We start from the raw sequence: 19507 nt of genomic DNA, 5'->3' as shown, positions 1-19507 counted from the left end.
TGGAGCGCATGCTACGTGTGGGTGTTATCGTTAGCTGAGATGAGGCGGAGCTTTACCTAGAAAAATCTTATAGATGACCTGGAGCCAGTGGGTCTGGGGACGAATATGTAGCGAGGGCCAGCTGACTAGAGCATACAGGTCGCAGTGGTGGGTGGTATAAGGGGCTTTGGTAACAAAACGGGTGGCACTGTGATAGACTGCATCCAGTTTGCTGAGTAGAGTATTGGAAGCTATTTTGTAGATAACATCGCCGAAGTCGGATCGGTAGGATAGTCAGTTTTACTAGGGTAATTTTGGCGGCGTGAGTGAAGGAGGCTTTGTTGTGAAATAGGAAGCCGATTCTAGATTTAATTTTGGATTGGAGATGTTTAATATGAGTCTGGAAGGAGAGTTTACAGTCTAGCCAACCACCTAGGTATTTGTGGTTGTCCACATATTCTAGGTCAGAACCTTCCAGGGTAGTGATGCTAGTCGTGTGGGTGGTCTGGTGCCGGCAGCGAATGGTTGAAAAGCATGCATTTGGTTTTACTAGCGTTTAAGAGCAGTTGGAGGCCACGGAAGGAGTGTTGTATGGCATTGAAGCTCGTTTGGAGCTTAGTTAACAGTGTCCAAAGAAGGGACAGATGTATATTCAAACAGCTCTTAAACAAAGGGCATTTATCATTGTTTTCACAATTTCACAGTATTATTCCAACCTCAGTGTGGAAATATACACTGAACAAAAAATATGAACACAACATGTAAAGTGTTGGTCCCATGGTTCATGATCTGAAATAAAACATCCCAGAAATGTTCCATACGCACAAAAAGCTTATTTCTCTACAATTCTGTGCAGAAATTTGTTTACATCCCTGTTAGTGGGCTTTCCTCCTTTGCCAAGAGATTCCATCCACCTGACAGGTGCACCTTGCGCATGGGGACAATAAATATCCACTAAAATGTACTTTTTTCACACAACACAATGCCACAGATGTCTCAAGCTTTGAGGGAGCGTGCTGTTGGCGTACTGACTGTTGGATTGTCCACCAGAATTGTTGCCGGATTGATTGTTAATTTCTCTGCCATTAGCTGCCACCAATGTTTTAAAGAATTTGGCAGTATTTTTAACAGGCCTCAAACACAGACCACTTGTATGGTGTCGTCTGAGCCAATGGTTTGCTCATGTCAACATTGTGAACAGAGTGCCCCATGGTGGTGGTCGGGTTATGGGCAGGCATAAGCTACGGACACAATTGCATTTTATCGATGGCAATTTTAATCCACAGAGATACTGTGACGAGGTCCTGATACCAGAGGTCGACTGATTATGATTTTTCAACGCCGATACCGATTATTGAAGGACAAAAGAAGCCGATGCCGATTTAATCGGACGATTTAAAAAATATATATTTGTAATCATGACAATTACAACAATACTGAATTAACACTTATTTTAACTTAATATAATACATCAATAAAATCAATTTAGCCTCAAATAAATAATGAAACATGTTCAATTTGTTTTAAATAATGCAAAAACAAATTGTTGGAGAAGAAAGTAAGTGCAATATGTGCCATGTAAGAAAGCTAACGTTTCAGTTCCTTGCTCAGAACATGAGAACATATGAAAGCTGGTGGTTCCTTTTAACATGACTCTTCAATATTCCCATTGTAAGAAGTTTTAGGTTGTAGTTATTATATGAATTACAGGACTATTTCTCTACCATTTGTATTTCATATACCTTTGACTATTGGATGTTCTTATAGGCGCTTTAGTATTGCCAGTGTAACAGTATAGCTTCCGTACCGCTGCTCGCTCCTCCCTGGGCTCCAGCCAGGAACACAACGACAACAGCCACCCTCAAAGCAGCGTTACCCATGCAGAGCAAGGGGAACAACTACTCCGTCTCAGAGCGAGTGACGTTTGAAGCGCTATTATCGCGCACCCCGCTAACTAGCTAGCCCTTTCACATCGGTTACACGAGCCTAATCTCGGGAGTTGATACGCTTCAAGTCATAAACAGCAGAGCTGCAGCAAAACGCACAAAAGTGCTGTTTAAATGAATGCTTATGAGCCTGCTGGTGCCTACCATCGCTCAGTCAGACTGCTCTATCAAATCATAGACTTAATTATAACACACAGAAATGCGAACCTTCGGTCATTAATATGGTCGAATCCGGAAACTATCATCTCGAAAACAAGACGTTTATTCTTTCAGTGAAATACGGAACCGTTCCGAATTTTATCTTACGGGTGGCATCCATCAATCGAAATATTCCTGTGACATTGCACAACCTTCAATGTTATGTCATAATTACGTAAAATTCTGGGAAATTAGTTCGCAATGAGCCAGGTGGCCCAAACTGTTGCATATACCCTGACTCTGCGTGCAATGAACGCAAGAGGAGTGACAATTTCACCTGGTTAATATTGCCTGCTAACCTGGATTTCTTTTAGCTAAATATGCAGGTTTAAAAATATACTTGTGTGTATTGATTTTAAGAAAGGCGTTGGTGTTTATAGTTAGGTACACGTTGGAGCAACGACAGTCCTTTTTTGCGAATGCTTACTGCATCGATTATATGCAACGCAGGACACTCAATATAAACTAGTAATATCATCAACCATGTGTAGTTATAACTAGTGATTATGATTGATTAAGTTTAATGCTAGCTAGCAACTTACCTTGACTTCTTACTACATTCGCGTGAGGCAGGTGGTTAGTGTTGGACTAGTTAACCGTAAGGTTGCAATTTTGAATCCCTCAGCTGACAAGGTAAAAATCTGTCATTCTGCCCCTGAACAAGGCAGTTAACCAACCGTTCTTAGGCCGTCATTGAAAATAAGAATGTGTTCTTAACTGACTTGCCTAGTTAAATAAAGATTAAATAAAGGTGTAAAAAAAATAATAATAATCTGCGTCTGTACAAACAATAGTACGCAAGTAAAACACCATGGGACCACGCAGCCGTCATACCGCTCAGGAAGTAGAGGCGTTCTGTCTCCTGGTGCAAAAAGTGCAAATCAATCCCAGAACAACAGCAAAGGACCTTGTGATGATGCTGGAGGAAACGGGTTCAAAAGTATCTATATCCACAGTAAAACAAGTCATATATCGACAACCTGAAAGGCTGCTCAGTAAGGAAGAAGCCACTGCTCAAAAAATGCCATAAAGCCAGACTACGGTTTGAAACTGCAAAGTTTGTGCAAAAAGTACTATGGTCTGATGAAGCAAAAATAGAACTGTTTGGCCATAATGACCGTCGTTCTGTTTGGAGGAAATAGGGGGAAGTTAAAGCTTGGTCACAAATGGGTCTTCCAAATGGACAATGACCCCAAGCATACTTCCAAAGTTGTGGCAAAATGTATTCAGGACAACAAAGTCAACGTATTGGAGTGGCCATCACAAAGCCTTGACCTCAATCCTATTGAAAATTTGTGGGCAGAACTGAAAAAGCCTGTGTGAGCAAGGAGGCCTACAAACCTGACTCGGTTACACCAGCTCCGTCAGGAGGAATGGGCCAAAATTCACCCAACTTATTGTGGGAAGCTTGTGGAAGGCTACCTGAAACGCTTGACCCAAGTTAAACAATGTAAAGGCAATGCTACCAAATACTAATTGAGTGTATGTAAACTTCTGACCCACTGGGAATGTGATGAAAGAAATAAAAGCTGAAATAAATCATTTTCTCTATTCTGACATTTCACGTTCTTAAAATAAAGTTGTGATCCCAACTGACTTGAGACATGACATTTTTACTAGGATTAAATGTGAGGAATTGCAAAACTGAGTTTAAATGTATTTGGCTAAGGTGTATTTAAACTTCTGATTTAAACTTTTATTTGTATATACACACACACACACACACACACACACACACACACACACACACACACACACACACACACACACACACACACACACACAGTACCTTCGTGAAGTATTCAGACCCCTTGACTTTTTCCACATTTTGTTAGGTTACAGCCTTATTCTAAAATGGATTAAATACATGTTTTTCCCTCAAGCGACACACAATACCCCATAATGACAAAGCAAAAATGTTTTTTTTTAAACATTTTTGCTATTTTATACAAAATAGTAAATTGAAATTACGTTTACATAGGTATTCAGACCCCTTACTCAGTAATTTGTTGAAGCACCTTTGGCAGTGATTACACCCTCGACTCTTCCTGGTTATAACACCACAAGCTTGGCACTCCTATATTTGGGGAGTTTCTCCCGTTCTTCACTGCAGATCTTCTCAAGCTCTATCAGGTTGGATGGGGAGCGTCGCTATTCAGCTATATGTGGAAGTATGTCGAAGTATGTGGACAACCCTTCAAATTAGTGGATTCGGCTATTTCAGCCACACCCGTTGCTGACCGGTGTCTAAAATTGAGCATCCAGCCATACAATCCCCATAGACAAACATTTTGGCAGTAGAATGGCCTTACTAAAGAGCTCAGTGACTTTCAACGTGGCATCCTATACCTTTCCAACAAGTCAGTTTGTCAAATTTCTGCCCTGTTAGAGCTTCCCTGTTCAACTGTAAGTGCTGTTATTGTGAATTGGAAATGTTGTTGCACCTAGACATCTCTGCTGCATCGTGGTAGGCCACACAGGCTCGAAGAATGGGACCACTGTGCTGAAGCAGTGCTAAAAATAGTTTGTCCTCGGTTGCAACACTCACTACCAAGTTCCATGCAAGGTTCATACAGAAATGTTTTGTCAAGATGTTTTGTGTAGAAGATCTTGACTAGCCTGCACAGAGCCCTGACCTCAACTCCATCGAACACCTTTGGGATGAACTGGAAAGTCGACTGCAAGCCAGGCCGAATCGCCCCCGACCTCACTAATGCTCTTGTGGGGACTTGCCTCCATTCCAACATCTAGTGGGAAAGCCTTCTCTGAAGAGTGGAGGCTGTTATAGCAGCAAAGGGGGGTGCAACTCCATAATAATGCCTGTGATTTTGCAATGAGATGTTCGAGGAGCATGTGTCCACTTACTTTTGGTCATGTAGTGTAAAACACAGGACAATTACTTTTTTGACGACACTGGGCCTTTAAGACACTGGTCAGACACTTGGAGTAAAAATCTATTCTTTAAAGTTTCTCAGCTGGTGAACAAGACAATTTGAGATTGTGGAAAATGTTATTATGCTCTGACATTGGTTATTCCCCATAATTTGCAACAATCGCGAGGAGTCATCGCCGGCTGTAGATTTTGTGATTTTACGTTCCAAAGGGACAACATGGAATAGTGATACATGTTGTAGTTGAATTAAATTGAAACACAAGTGTGATGTGACGGTATATCATGTGAAATATACCTTCAATTCATTGTCAAAAGTGTGGGATATTATGTTGCATGTACACTACCGTTACAAAGTTTGGGGTCACATAGATATTTCCTTTTATGGGTTGATCATACAGAAATATACAGATATTATTCCAAATCAATTGCCTGTATGGTGTGTGAAACGCTCACTTACTGCCTTAGCGATAATCAAGAATTCTGCTGGTAACTCTTAATGGACAGCTCATGAGGGCTCCTCAATATCTGCCGAATAGGCTTCAGGCTTCGTTTTTATTTTTACCCATAAGAGTATAATTAAAATATCTCTATTCTCAGCACTTACGACTGGTTTTCAACTCTCAGGTGCTTTGTGGATACAGGCCAAGATCACACATTATGGGATAGTCTGCGTACAGCTCATGAAAGACTCTTACCAAAGCAGTTTGGCATCCCCTTAGATTGGCCAGAGCCTTCCTTGACTCGGGCCATCATGTAACTTGGTTATTATACTGTCTGCTTTTAAGCAACAATAATGGATGAAATGTGACTACGTACGTTCACACACACGCATGCATATAGACTCCACACACTTACATATATACACTTTCACACTCTACTTACCATGCTGCTGCACTGTTTATCTATCCTGATTGCCTAGTCACTTTTATCCCTACCTACATCTACATATTACCTCAACTACCTTGTACCACTTCACATTGACTAGGTACCGGTACTCTTTGTATTTCGTCTCATTATTGTTATTTTATTGTTACTATTTACTTATTTTGTAGCAAATTTGTCTAAATGTTCTTAACTCTGCATTGTTGGGAGAAGGCTCGTAAGTAAGCGTTTCAAGATAGTCTACACCTGTTGTATTCGTCGCATGTGACAAATAGAATTAGATTGGATCAGCATCCTCAGGTGCAAAGCCTCTGGGCTGGCTATAAGTAGCAGAGAGAGCCTATAAAACTCATACAGCCTGCCTATCAGCAGTGTTGGGAAAAGTACTCAATTGTCATACTTGAGTAAAATTATAATTTACCTTGAGTAACTTTCTATTAAAAAGGTGAGTCACCAAGTAAAATACTACTTAAGTAAAAGTCTAAAAGGATTTGGTTTTACATTTACTTAAGTATCAAAAGTAAAAGTATACATTTCTAATTCCATATATTAAGCGAACCAGACTTCATCATTTTCTTATTTTTACTTATAGCCAGGGGCACACTCCAACACTCAGACCATTATTTACAAAAGATGCATTTGTGTTTAGTTTGTCCGCCAGACCATAGGCAGTAGTGATGACCACGTGTTCTCTTGATAAGTGCATCAATTTCAGTTTCTTGTCTTGCTAAGCGTTCAAGATGTAACTAGTACTTTGAGTTGTTATGAATAATGTATGGAGTAAAAAGTACAATATTTTCTTTGGGAATGTAAGTAAAAAATATAAATGAAGTACAGATTCCCCCCAAAAAACTACTTAAGTAGTAGTTTTACTTAAGTACTTTACACCACTGCCTACCAGTACTCCTTGATAAATACATAACTGAGTAGCAGTGTAGGTTAGATAGTGTGCTTTAGAGGGAAGACATACAAACATGAACATCAACCGTGCGCGGGTGGTCATCCTTTCTCCTCTGACCACAGAACATCGGCCTGCATTTTCTATTCATTTCCCGGCGATTCTACATGTTGATTAAACTCAAAATATGCTATTCTGTTATTTCGAAATACATTTATTAGCATAATAATGTTTCTTACTTTATGATGGTGTAGGCCTATATTTAAATTGAATCATAAGATGCTCCAAGGGTGTGGCTATTGAACTTGTTTAGGCCTGGCTATTCTAGTGTTAATTGGTTCTTTAGCCATCACTGGGAATGAAGAGGGGTTTTCTCTTGGAGAGGTGAACATGTGTGTGTGTGGTTTCTTCATTCACTATTTGACAATTGATTGTCACCCGTCAGACTATTATTAAGGTAATCTTGTCTGTAGATAACATCTGTTTATTAAATGTGTGAAATTTGTTTAGGTTTAGTTTCGATGGGCCATTATCAGCTGGGCAGGCAACTGACGTCCTCCTAAAAATGTTTAACACATTCTGTTTGTTATCGAAATTCTTACAATGTCAGTGTGTTAAATAGACTTATTTAGTAAAAGTCCAGGACTGGGGGGAGATATGACTTAAAAAATGGCAGAGAAATTACATTTTTAAAATGGAATGAAGTTCAGAAGACGGTGGGTCTAGGATTAATTAGTCTGTTCATGACTCAATGCTATAAGCAATAACACCTTTATAACTTTTCCCTGGTAAGCCATTTCCTTGTCTGGGTGGGTGTGTCCATTTTTAAACTACCCAACCCTAATAGGAAGGGCATTTTTCTTTGTGTGTGTGTAAGAGAGACCGACAGAGACACTGGGGACTGTGTAGTGATGGACTATAGAGAGAATCCACACCCTTAATATATCTGGTATGACAAAGAGCAGTCTTTGACAGGCTCTTGTTTTAGGATGGCTCTTTTTTTTTCTTTTATTTAACAAAATACCAGTATGTGGTAGTTGAAAGTATTTAGCTCTTACTGTATATGCCCTAGGAAACCTTTTAGGTTGGCCTACCTGGGGAAAATCCACTTGAACATTGTTCTATATCATAACACAGCTAGCCAATGAGAGGGTAGTCTTCCCTTAAAGGGGCAGGTCTGTAGTGGTTGTGGGCGTTACTTGTGGTGATGTCATCTTTCAGGTCTGTCTTAAGATGAGTGAGCGGTTTGGATGACTGGCAGAATAGAGATTTAACTTTTAGACGTTGTTGTGTGGACAGCAATTCAAGAAGAATTAGTGACTAGTTTGGCTTTCCTGGTGTTTTAATGAGGGGGAGAGATTGAATATAGCTCATGGGAAGACTACAGAGCAGAATGAATTGTTTTGCTTTAGATTGTGGAATCGGTAGACTGAAGAGCAGGTAGCAAGGCAAAACCTGGCCGTTAGTGCCTTCCACTCATCTCTGCTAGAAGAAGCCTCATCACATGCAGGCAGACATGAAATTCAACCATTGTGTGCAACAGCAAGCTCTGGAGAACAGCGACAACAAAGTGTGGAAATGGTAAGAATATTCTCGTTCCTCTCTGTCTCGGTCTGCTGAAAGCGTTTCTCAACAGGAACATGGTGGTGCCAGCAATATTTGACTGAATTTTTAACCTGCATTGTCTTCTATTGTTGGCAGTAAGTTTTGTTTTAACACATTTTCTACGTGAAACATTTATCTCAAAATAACACTTTGAACTTACACAAGGTCAACAGACAGCCTAACCACAGAAAAATTATAATTCACTGGCTGTGTAAATGTGAAGCATCCGCTTGGTGTTTTCACTCACTACCAAATATGGTAGTGAGAGGAAGCCCAGTGGTTGAAGATGGAAGGAGATGGATTTTGGCTGACCTTCTGCATGTTTTCTCATCAACTTAAACATTTTATCTTAATACAGTTTTCTGTTCCCAAAGCTAGAATCTGTTATGAGCAGCATGGACTAAGTTTTTTTTTTTGTAGGAGTGCAAAGGTGAATTGAGTTGTATCACACACGTACATCAGAGTAGTCATTCCCTAACAGAAATATGCAGTTGCATGCTAGAACGGGCCAACAGGATCTCGCTAGCTCGTCCACCTCGTTTGTTCTGCATACTGACTAATTTGTTCCCATTGGAAACGACAGGCTGTGGTCTATCTTGGCTTAGTTATAAAAACATCTTTGGCCTAACTATGGTTTTCCCTAAATTAGGCTACTTGTTGATTCGTTTGGGTTTTTGTTTGAATTGGCCATTTGAGTTTTCACTTAAGGTAATGTCTAACCAGCTCATAAAGTCTACAATGACTGATAAAGCCAATCACAGGCAAGTGTAATGATTACAAGTAGCCTTACTTTGAATAAATGGCAAGTACAAGTTCTACCGCGTAACAATTGATAAAGTATTTAAGTGCATCTGTAAACCTTCATAAATGTACATGACTTTGTAAATATGAAACGAATACAACAGTGGAAGTTGACAAGAAAAATACTTCCTTATTATGTATTGATGGGAGAATAATTTTGACTATCGCAATATTATTTTTTAGCTTGTTGTCTGTACCTGCTCAAACTCCAGTATTTTTCCTTCATAGCTTGTTCTCCATTTTATTTTTTAAATAGGGAGCCTATTTGTTTTCAGCACTTATTTCCATGACTGATCAAAACTCGTTTTCATGGCTCTCGTGTCTCTCTGCAGCAGACATATGGTGCGCAATATGTTTGGACCATCGTATAGCAATATATATTGTATCAGCACCTTAGTATTGTGATAATATTGTATCGTGAGGGCCCTGGCAATTCCCAGCCCTAGAATTATGACACCAAAGCATTTACAATCTGTAGCCTTAATCGGGGTGATATTCCTGCACCTTGGTTGGAACGCGAGGTCCCTGTGATGAGTATGTAAATGTACTGGTCCCTGTCTTGACCCTTTTGAACTCTGATGTTGCTAGACTAAGCCCTGGCCAATAATAGGATAGGTGTTAAGCAGCCTTGCCTCTTATCCAACTGGGCAAACACAAACCGTATGAAGTAACACTGAGCCAACAAGAGCTCAAAACATGGCTATTGAGAGCTCACCGTGCCCAAACCAGAAATGTTCCACAGCCACAACGCTTACATGTTACAGTAGTGAGCAACCATGATATATAATTACAAATGTGTAAACTATTGATTTACATACTGTACCTCAAGATGTCAAGGTGAGCAATGACTTGTCAACTATTGCTCTTAGCTGTATGTTTACAAATGGTGCTCCACCAAAATGGTATAATTTTGGAAAGCCCGATTGGGTCAATGAGTCATGCATGTCTCCATATTAAGGAACAACATTTCAATGTTTCTCTTTATTGCTGCAATCCCTTTGATCAAATAATGAGTGATCAAATTGTCCAGTCATATATGACCATTTTGAAAAGGTATTGATTTAAATGTGGTCGTTCTCGCCATCCAGGCACATTCAGGACCCAGCCAGTCAGAGGCTGACGTGGAACAAGCCTCCCAAAAGTGTCCTTGTCGTCAAGAAGATCCAGGATGCCAGTCTACTGCAGCCTTTCAAAGAGCTGTGTGTTTTTCTCACAGAGGTAGGACATTTTCACCTTTTTTTTGCTGAGTCCATCTAGTCTCATATTATACCTTTCTGCACCTACGACCTGTGTAGTATATTACTTCCGTTTCATTAAAGTCTGCAATGAAGTCCCTGAAAACAGAGGTTTTAGTGACTGAAAATTTGTACATTTCTTTTTTTTTACCCCATCCTGTCGACCCGTTCGTCTTCTAAAGGGTGATTACATGTGCATGTTGCTAATGCATATGTTTATACTTGTGCGTTGTTCTAGCAGAAAAACATGATTGTTTATGTGGAGAGCAAGGTCCTGGCGGACACAGCCATTGCGGGCGATGAGAGCTTTGGGGCCGTCATCCAGAAGTTCTGTACCTTCAGAGAAGGTGAGGAGACCACTAGCCATCAGAGGACTGGGTTGTATTGATTAGTGCACACCGTAGCACTTTTATTTACATCAGAAAACGAGTATGCATTATCTTATGGGAGAGGTTTAGTGGCGGCAAGTAGCCTAGCGGTTAAGAGTGGGCCAGTAACCAAAAGGTCGCTGGTTCGAATCCCTGAGCTGGCAAGGTGGAAAAATCTGGGTGTTGATTTAAGGCACCTCTGATTCAGAGGGGTTGGGTTAAATGCGAAGACACATTTCGGTTGAATGCATTCAGCTGTCCAACTGACTAGGTATGCCCTTTCCTTAGTTCCTCCCTATTTTAGTTTGTTTTCTTCCATTTGGTGCCTAGTGAATACAATCCTTATTGATGATAGATTGATCTGTGTGACTCTCTAGCTAGTGATGTAGTGTCAGGATTGTCTATGGAACTCTAACTTAAGTAGTATTGCTTTCTCTTACGGACATGATCCTAATGTGTTTGTATGCACTGTTCAGATCTCGATGACATTTCCAATCGAGTGGATTTCATCATCTGTCTTGGTGGAGATGGGACCTTACTTTACGCATCGTCACTCTTCCAGGTATACATTTACAATATTAACATCTTGTGGTATAGTAAACACATTGATTTATACATTTTTGAGTGTACTCTGTGAATTGTACTAAAATAATTCCTCAACTTGGTTGTGTATTGATTTGTATCAATTTAGCTTATTCCATAGCGTGCGTATGCTCCTGTGTTTTCAGGAGAGCGTTCCACCTGTTATGGCCTTCCACCTGGGTTCTCTGGGCTTCCTCACACCTTTCAAATTTGACACATACCAGTCTCAGGTCACCCAAATCATTGAGGGTACGTTGTGTTTTCCTTTAGCCTCTGCCTTATCTAATTTCAATAACAGGAGCCGTGTTCTCATTTCTAGCAGCTAGGTTAACCTCTGTGCTCCTTTTGGTTTAACGTGTGTGTGTGTGTGTGTTTCTCTTTTGGGGTGTGTGTTTCTGCTGAGCAGGTAACACCGCCATCATCCTGCGCAGTCGCCTGCGGGTGAGAGTGGTGAAGAAGGGCATCATCGTGACGAACGGTGACAGTGAGGGCAGCCGCAAATCCATGCAGTACCAGGTGAGCTCTACACCATACACCTGGCTGGTTATGTCATCCTAGTATTATGGTTCGTACCACAATAGGTTGCTAGCATCATGATGACTTGGCACATCTCATGCTTATTGTCTTTACTGTGTCTTTACTGTGTGGTCACTGGGTGTTCACCTATTGTTGCGACGTGTTGAACAAACATGCAGTCATCGGGTGCATGTAGCGGACATGAGGCGTTTCCTCTGGTCATATTCCCACTGCCACAGGCCTGACCACAGATCCCAGTGGGGTGATAAAACACCAGGAAGTTTGAAATGTACCACCTTTTCTGGGGTGTGTAGGGTGGCAGCAATCGTTCAGGGCTTGTTTCAATTCCTCCTTATTTGTTTGATGTAATCCTTCACAAGGATTGGTTTCCCTGTTTTTCTGAAGGTTCTAACAATCCACGCTATTTGCTTCCGTTTTGGCCTATCGCACCATGGAGTTAATGTACGTGAGCTGTGTGGGATGTTTGAGTTGTGTCATCATACTTCCTACTGAGTGGACTTTGACAAGTCATAACATATGGCTGTGTTCAAAAAGGGTTCCCAAAGTGACTAACAACTTGGCTAGTGCAGTATCTCTGGTTAACATGGCTCCGGGTGTTTTGGTCCAACAGGTGCTAAATGAGGTGGTGGTGGACAGAGGCCCGTCGTCCTACCTTTCCAACGTGGACCTCTTCCTAGACGGACACCTCATCACCACGGTACAGGGAGACGGTGAGTAGTAAACTCCTCAACCTGCTGCTACTGGTTTAAAGGATTACACCCCATCTGTTTTGGCTGCTTCACTTTTATTTCCCACTTAGATGTTTCACTAATATAATACACTTTTATTGTTCATGCAGCTCTGATTTTAAGTATTAGAGTTTAGATGCTGTAACTGGTCGTCATACTGTTTGTGCTACTGCTCACTGCCTGTGTACAAGCCCAGAGTGCAAACAAGCACCAGTGGTACTGATGGTCTATTTGTGCTGCAGACTGTTGGACTGCAGCTCGCCTTGTTAGTAGAGCATAGACCAAGCTCTCCCATCTGTCCTTCACCACTGCCTAGTAATTCCCTCACTGGAAGCCTCTCAAGGTCTGATGTATTTCCCTTGTCTTCGGTAATGGTTTACTGAGTTTTGGAAATGCTTTCAGCTTGTTGGTGTTTGTAGGCGTGTGTCACTTGAGTGTTTTTGGGGTTGTGCTCAAAGTAGTGTCTGTGTGTTGTCTCAGGTGTGATAGTGTCCACTCCCACGGGCAGCACGGCGTACGCGGTGGCGGCCGGAGCCTCCATGATCCACCCCAACGTGCCGGCCATCATGATCACTCCCATCTGCCCCCACTCATTGTCCTTCAGACCCATCGTAGTACCTGCTGGGGTGGAACTCAAGGTAAACACACACACACACACATACAGAACCAGTCAAAAGTTTATTTTTACTGTTTTCTTTATTGTAAAATAATTGTGAAGACATCAACTATTAAATAACACTTATGAAATCATGTAGTGACCAAAAGTGTTAAACAAATCAAAATATATTTAAGATTCTTCAAAGTTGCCCCCCTTTGTCTTGATGACAGCTTTGCACACGCTTGGCATTCTCTCAACCAGCTTCACCTGGAATGCTTTTCCAACAGTCTTGGAGTTCCCACATATGCTGAGCATTTGTTGGCTGCTTTTCCTTCACTCTGTGGTCCAACTCATCCCAAACCATCTCAATTGGGTTGAGGTCAGGGGATTTTGGAGGCCAAGTCATCTGATGCAGCACTCCATCACTCTCCTTCTTGGTCAAATATACCTTACACAGCCTGGAGGTGTGTTGGGTCATTGTCCTGTTGAAAATAAATGATAGTTGGGATGGCGTATCGCTACAGAATGCTGTGGTAGCCGTGCTGGATAAGTGTGCCTTGAATTTTAAATAAATCAGACTGTCACCAGCAAAGCATCATCACACCACCACCTCAATGCTTCACAGTGGTAACCACACATGCAGAGATCATCCGTTCACCTACTCTGCGTCTCACAAAGACACCACGTTTAGAACCAGAAATCTAAAATTTGGACTCATCAGACCAAAGGACAGATTTCCACCGGTCTAATGTCTGTTGCTCGTGCTTGGGCCAAGAAACAAGTCTCCTTCTTATTGGTGTCATTTAGTAGTGGTTTCTTTGCAGCAATTCGACCATGAAGGCCTGATTCATGCAGTCTCTTCTGAGCAGTGGATGTTGAGATGTGTCTGTTATTTGAACTCTGAAGCATTTATTTGGCCTGCAATTTCTGAGGCTGATAACTCCAATGAACTTATCCTCTGCAGAGGTAACTCTGGGGCTTCTCTGTGGAGGTCCTCATGAGAGCTGTTTTCAACTTAGCGCTTGAAGGTTTTTGCGACCGCACTTGAATTCACTTTTAAAGTTCTTGACATTTTCTGGATTGACTGACCTTCATGTCTTAAAGTATTGGACTGTTGTTTTTCTTTGCTTATTTGAGCTGTTCTTGCCATAATATGAACTTAGCCCTATTTGGTAAAAGACTATCTTCTGTATACAACCCCTACCTTGTCACAACACATCTTAATGCATTTGAGCCAATCAGAAGGAAAGCAATTCCACAAATGAACTTTAAAAAGCCACACCCGTTAATTGAAATGCATTCCAGCTGACTAGCTCATGAAGCTGGTTGAGAGAATGCCAAGTGTGCGACGCTGTCATCAAGGCAAAGGGTGGCTACGTTGAAGAATCTCAAATATAAAATATATTTTCATTTAACACTTTTTTGATTACTATATGATTCCATATTTTATTTTTTATTTCACCTTTATTTAACCAGGTAGGCTAGTTGAGAACAAGTTCTCATTTGCAACTGCGACCTGGCCAAGATAAAGCAAAGCAGTGTGACACAGACAACAACAAAGTTACACATGGAGTAAACAATAAACAAGCCAATAACACAAACAAATCAATGACACAGTACAAAAAAGAAAGTCTATATACAGTGTGTGCAAAAGGCATGAGGAGGTAGGCAATAAATAGGCCATAGGAGCGAATAGTTACAATTTAGCAGATTAGCACTGGAGTGATAAATGAGCAGATGATGGTGTGCAAAAGAGCAGAAAAGTAAATCAAATAAAAACAGTATGGGGATGAGGAAGGTTGATTGGGTGGGCTATTTACAGATGGACTATGTACAGCTGCAGCGATCGGTTAGCTGCTCAGATAGTTGATGTTTAAAGTTGGTGAGGGAAATAAGTCTCCAACTTCAGTGATTTTTTTTTTTTTTTTGCAATTCGTTCCAGTCACTGGCAGCAGAGAACTGGAAGGAAAGGCAGCCAAATGAGGTGTTGGCTTTGGGGATGATCAGTGAGATATACCTGCTGGAACGTGTGCTACGGGGCTGGGTGTTGTTATCGTGAACTGAGATAAGGTGGAGCCTTACCTAGCATAGACTTATAGATGACCTGGAGCCAGTGGGTCTGGCGACGAACATGTAGCGAGGGCCAGCCAACTAGAGCATACAGGTCGCAGTGGTAACAAAAAGGATGGCACTGTGATAGACTGCATCCAGCTTGCTGAGTAGAGTGTTGGAAGCTATTTTGTAGATGACGTCGTCGAGGATAGTTATGTCTTCACTATTATTCTACAATGTAGAAAATGGTAAAAATAAAAACCCTTGAATGAGTTGGTGTCCAAACTTTTGATTGGTACTGTACATTCACGCAAATTCATACAGACACATTCAACATAGACATGATCTATTTACCAGTCCTCTCCACAATCAATTAGCATTTACTACTCCTCTCCAGAACACATAACACGTAAGACAACACAGGCAATGACCGGTAAGAAATGATCAGTCTGACACACAGCTAGCACAATGCATACCCTTCAGTTGTCACAGGTGATGGGAATTGCTTGTAATACACACACACTTTAACAGAGCATTTCCTGCTGAAGACTTTTTGTTGCCTTTGACTGGTCGTTCTTCTGCTCCGTTTGTCACGCTCAGATCATGCTGTCACGTGACGCCAGAAATACGGCCTGGGTGTCGTTTGACGGGAGGAAGAGACAAGAGATCTGCCATGGAGACAGGTGGGCAACCTTTTGACCCCACAATCACTGCAACCCCTTAATTAAATCACCACCGAACATCAAATGCTGATGAACATGGAAGATGGCCTGACACACTTCCGCAAGTCGCCTGAATACACACAGTTATGTAATTATATTGACCCGTTTCATGGACTCAAGCCAAGAAGGTCATGTCACATGATGTTCAGTACAGGTTTTCCTTTATGTAGGCAGAGAGAATTATTCCTTGTTGCTGAAATGCTCACAGCCCATGTCCATTGATTTACTAGTAACATTTTCAAGTAATTCTTTGGATGATTGTGAATACCTGGCATGCCTCCCACTCAAGACTTGCGACTTGACGGTCTTTGCTCTTTATCTCCCTATTGTCATCTCCAGCATTACCATCACTACTTCCTGCTTCCCTGTTCCCTCCATCTGTTTCCGGGACCCCGTGAACGACTGGTTTGAGAGCCTGAGCCAATGTTTACACTGGAATGTGAGGAAGAAGCAGAACTACCTCAGCTCAGAGGAGGAAGAATTCTGAGGCCAACAAACTCGCCTCCCGGTGACGCTATGTTGACCCTTTGGGTGCGTTCCAGATATACAGATTCTGCACAGTTCACTGATGAAATCCGATCTTTATAATACCTGGACAAGTGTTTTAACATACTAGGATACGACGTCAACATGATATTTTGATATCCTATATCTGGAATGCACCCATTGATTTCAGTTGGATTCCATCAGGTAAATTTGCAACTAATATCCTCCAGAGATGGTTTGCATTATTTTGTTTTGGTTCTAGAATGAATCATCCCTTACTGTTAAGAATTTCACGCCCTTTGAAAAAGATTGTCTAAATTGCCTTTTTATGCCAACAAATAGTCTCACGGGTTAACTTAAACCTTGATTGTTTTCAGTCAGACGTGAGACAAAGTAATACTGAGCTAGGGATCAAAACCATGATATCAATCCTCCTGATAATGATTGTTAAAGTTGGCCCATGAGATATGTGGTCTGTTTTAGCACTTTGTCTATTGTTTCGTGGCGTCTACAGGCTATCAGGGACAAACCTCGGCTCCTCTTAAACCATGGACGTTGTTTTGTTTAGCTTGAGCGACGTGAATGCTAAGGGGCTGCCAAGCTCCTCAACATAGAAAACAGATGTCGTGACTATTGTCAGTGGGGTTGTTCATCAAGAACCAATGTTCTTGGAGATAATGGGGATAAGGAATTACATGTATTTGTTTTTTATACAGTCCCTAACAGAAAATTAGGTATTATTATTACTACTTCAGGAAAAGCAGAATAATTGCATCTACTCTGCAATAATGAACTAAATGTGTAGATTGTGCCTTCAACTTATAACTATTACATAGATAATTGCTTATTAAGGTTTACATAACTTTAATTTTCTTAATCGTATTTACAGCTTAGTGCAAGTGTAGCATAATCATATCTTCAGTATTCCTCTCTCTGCAGTTTGTCTGCAGTGCAAGCCATTTGAGAAGCTTCTGTACATGTTCATCTTACGTTAACTACTCTGTCTACAACAACGTTGTAGTGTCTGACCATGTAAAATGCCAGAACAGTATGGAACAAACGTTAATAACTAAAGTCCATTCCAGGTGAGATGAGACCACAACTTGATTGTATTCATTGCCTTTCACTGTAAAGCCATAGATCTACTATGTCGTTCATTTCAAGGTAATTTCGTTGTTCACAACGAAGGCAGTTGTGATTCTACAGGGTTTTACCACCCAAGGCAGGGGTACGGCAACCCTGGTCCCGGAGTGCCGTGGATACCTCAGGTTTTTATAGTTTACGTATTTATATTTGCTTTAGACTTGGGAGGACAGAGAGATGGAATTTAGCCCATCAATGATATTGAATAATTAGCTCAGTTGGCGAGGTGATGAGTCTGGTGTGGTGCCTGGATGGACCTAAACCCTGCTGTGCCTGTGGCACTCCAGGACCAGGGTTGTCCGCCCCTGACCTATGGTGTCAGACTTATTGCAGTATGATGAGAGATTGAAGGCATTCATATACCAGTTGTAGGTGTTGGCCTACCTTACCCAATGAGAATAATTCTCACCCCCTCTGACGGACCAGCTCTGAAATATCGACTTGATAATATAATAAAATATATGATGGTTTGAGGGTTTTTCTTCTTTCCTAATTGGCTTTTCGGGGGGTGGTAAAATTGACATGTTTTTCATATAACATTTTATCAAGGAGTTATAATATAGTCTTTAACTATCAGATGTTCATTTTAGAGACAACTAATTATAGTTTATATGAATTTAATACTTTATGAATTTGCGTGTTAAATGTACTTGTTCGATGGGCAAGTAACATTTCCCCCAATGGAAAAAGTGGTTTACGCTCTGGATACCAGCGCACCACACTCTGCAAGAGGACCAGCTCACTCTAACTAGTCAATCAATCATTCCTTTATTTTCTCATTTATGATGCTTCAATAAGATGTTTTTTATATAGCCTATATGTTTATTAACCAGTTTGCACTGTATCATTGCTGAAATATAATTATCTTTACTACTTTTTCTATATTGATATTGTCTTAAGGCTTCAGTGCAGGTTAGTTTCACAATCTATTATTTTAAAGTAGAAAAATATTAATTTCCTCTAACAATTGAGTTTGGAGTGGAGTCTGTTCATCAAGATTGAATTACAGTCCCTTCAGTTGTTAGGGGATATCGTTTTATAAGAGCAAACATTTGAAAGAAATGTGTTTATTTGCTACTATACTTTGTTTTTCAGTGAGTACAGTGTATCCTCTACTGAAGTAATGGCAGTCGTGGACTTTGCCTTACAAACCAGCCGATAGATAACGAAAGAACCAAGATTTTTACACTGAAATCATTTAAGCTTCCCCAATGTGATACCTTTATGGTTCCTTTTGGATGAAGGACCTTATTCCTATGATGCTTTCTATGTCAAGTCTAATCTTCAAGTGCTTCTCACTTTGTTTTGTAGACTTCTACAGCTCTGTGGTCCTATAACTCTTTTGTAATGGTACGTTTTGTAAATATTGTTTCTAAAATGAATTCTGCTATTTTTCCAGAGCACTTTAATAAACAGAGAGCCAATGAATTGTCGGGCAAGTGTGAATTTATTTGTTTGGTATTATTGGTATGCCTTGTTGAGACATTCATTTGCTGCATGTTGGTTTCATCTGATGAATTTGAACCCTTTTGTAGGTGTCTAGGAACAAGGAAATAGACAACACAACCTATGATTTTATTACCCATTGAATATTTGAGGAAGTAATCTCTTTCCCAACAGTGCACTCCTCTTCCTGTATTTATTTTCAAAATGAAGCAACAAAGGAGTTTACTGCAATGATTTTGTTTTTTCATTTTGAGAACCTGTAGTTTACAGGAACACAATGGGTGGTCAACCAAATCATTATCATAGTACAGCAAAAAACCTAGATAGATCACGTCAACGGGCTATCAACAATGTGAGCAACTTTTAATTGATATAAGGATTAATCAACTTCAATTAAGATATTTCCTT

At 40.7% G+C, this 19507-nt stretch overlaps 1 protein-coding gene across 5 annotated transcripts in view; it reads left to right on the top strand.

Annotated features, from left to right (window-relative positions):
- nadka (NAD kinase a) overlaps positions 1 to 19081 on the top strand; it is a 39080-nt gene extending 19999 nt beyond the window's left edge. For 2 of the 5 annotated variants that reach the window (XM_035738563.2, XM_035738562.2), the window contains exons 4-12: positions 10291 to 10420; positions 10676 to 10784; positions 11282 to 11367; positions 11534 to 11636; positions 11794 to 11903; positions 12535 to 12634; positions 13133 to 13290; positions 15903 to 15985; positions 16364 to 19081. In XM_035738563.2, coding sequence (XP_035594456.1) covers positions 10291 to 10420; positions 10676 to 10784; positions 11282 to 11367; positions 11534 to 11636; positions 11794 to 11903; positions 12535 to 12634; positions 13133 to 13290; positions 15903 to 15985; positions 16364 to 16511 — 1027 coding nt within the window. In that variant the 3' untranslated portion in view covers positions 16512 to 19081. Of the gene's footprint in view, positions 1 to 7967; positions 8378 to 10290; positions 10421 to 10675; positions 10785 to 11281; positions 11368 to 11533; positions 11637 to 11793; positions 11904 to 12534; positions 12635 to 13132; positions 13291 to 15902; positions 15986 to 16363 lie in introns of those variants that run through there. The other 3 variants (XM_035738566.2, XM_035738565.2, XM_035738564.2) reach the window with 3 other exon arrangements.
- Positions 19082 to 19507: the final 426 nt, after the last annotated feature.

Source organism: Oncorhynchus keta, chromosome 27 (genome assembly GCF_023373465.1).
Source record: "Oncorhynchus keta strain PuntledgeMale-10-30-2019 chromosome 27, Oket_V2, whole genome shotgun sequence".
In the NCBI taxonomy this organism is placed as follows: domain Eukaryota; kingdom Metazoa; phylum Chordata; class Actinopteri; order Salmoniformes; family Salmonidae; genus Oncorhynchus; species Oncorhynchus keta.
Note: the sequence above shows the minus strand (reverse complement) of the source record. Positions and strands in the feature narration are given on the sequence as shown.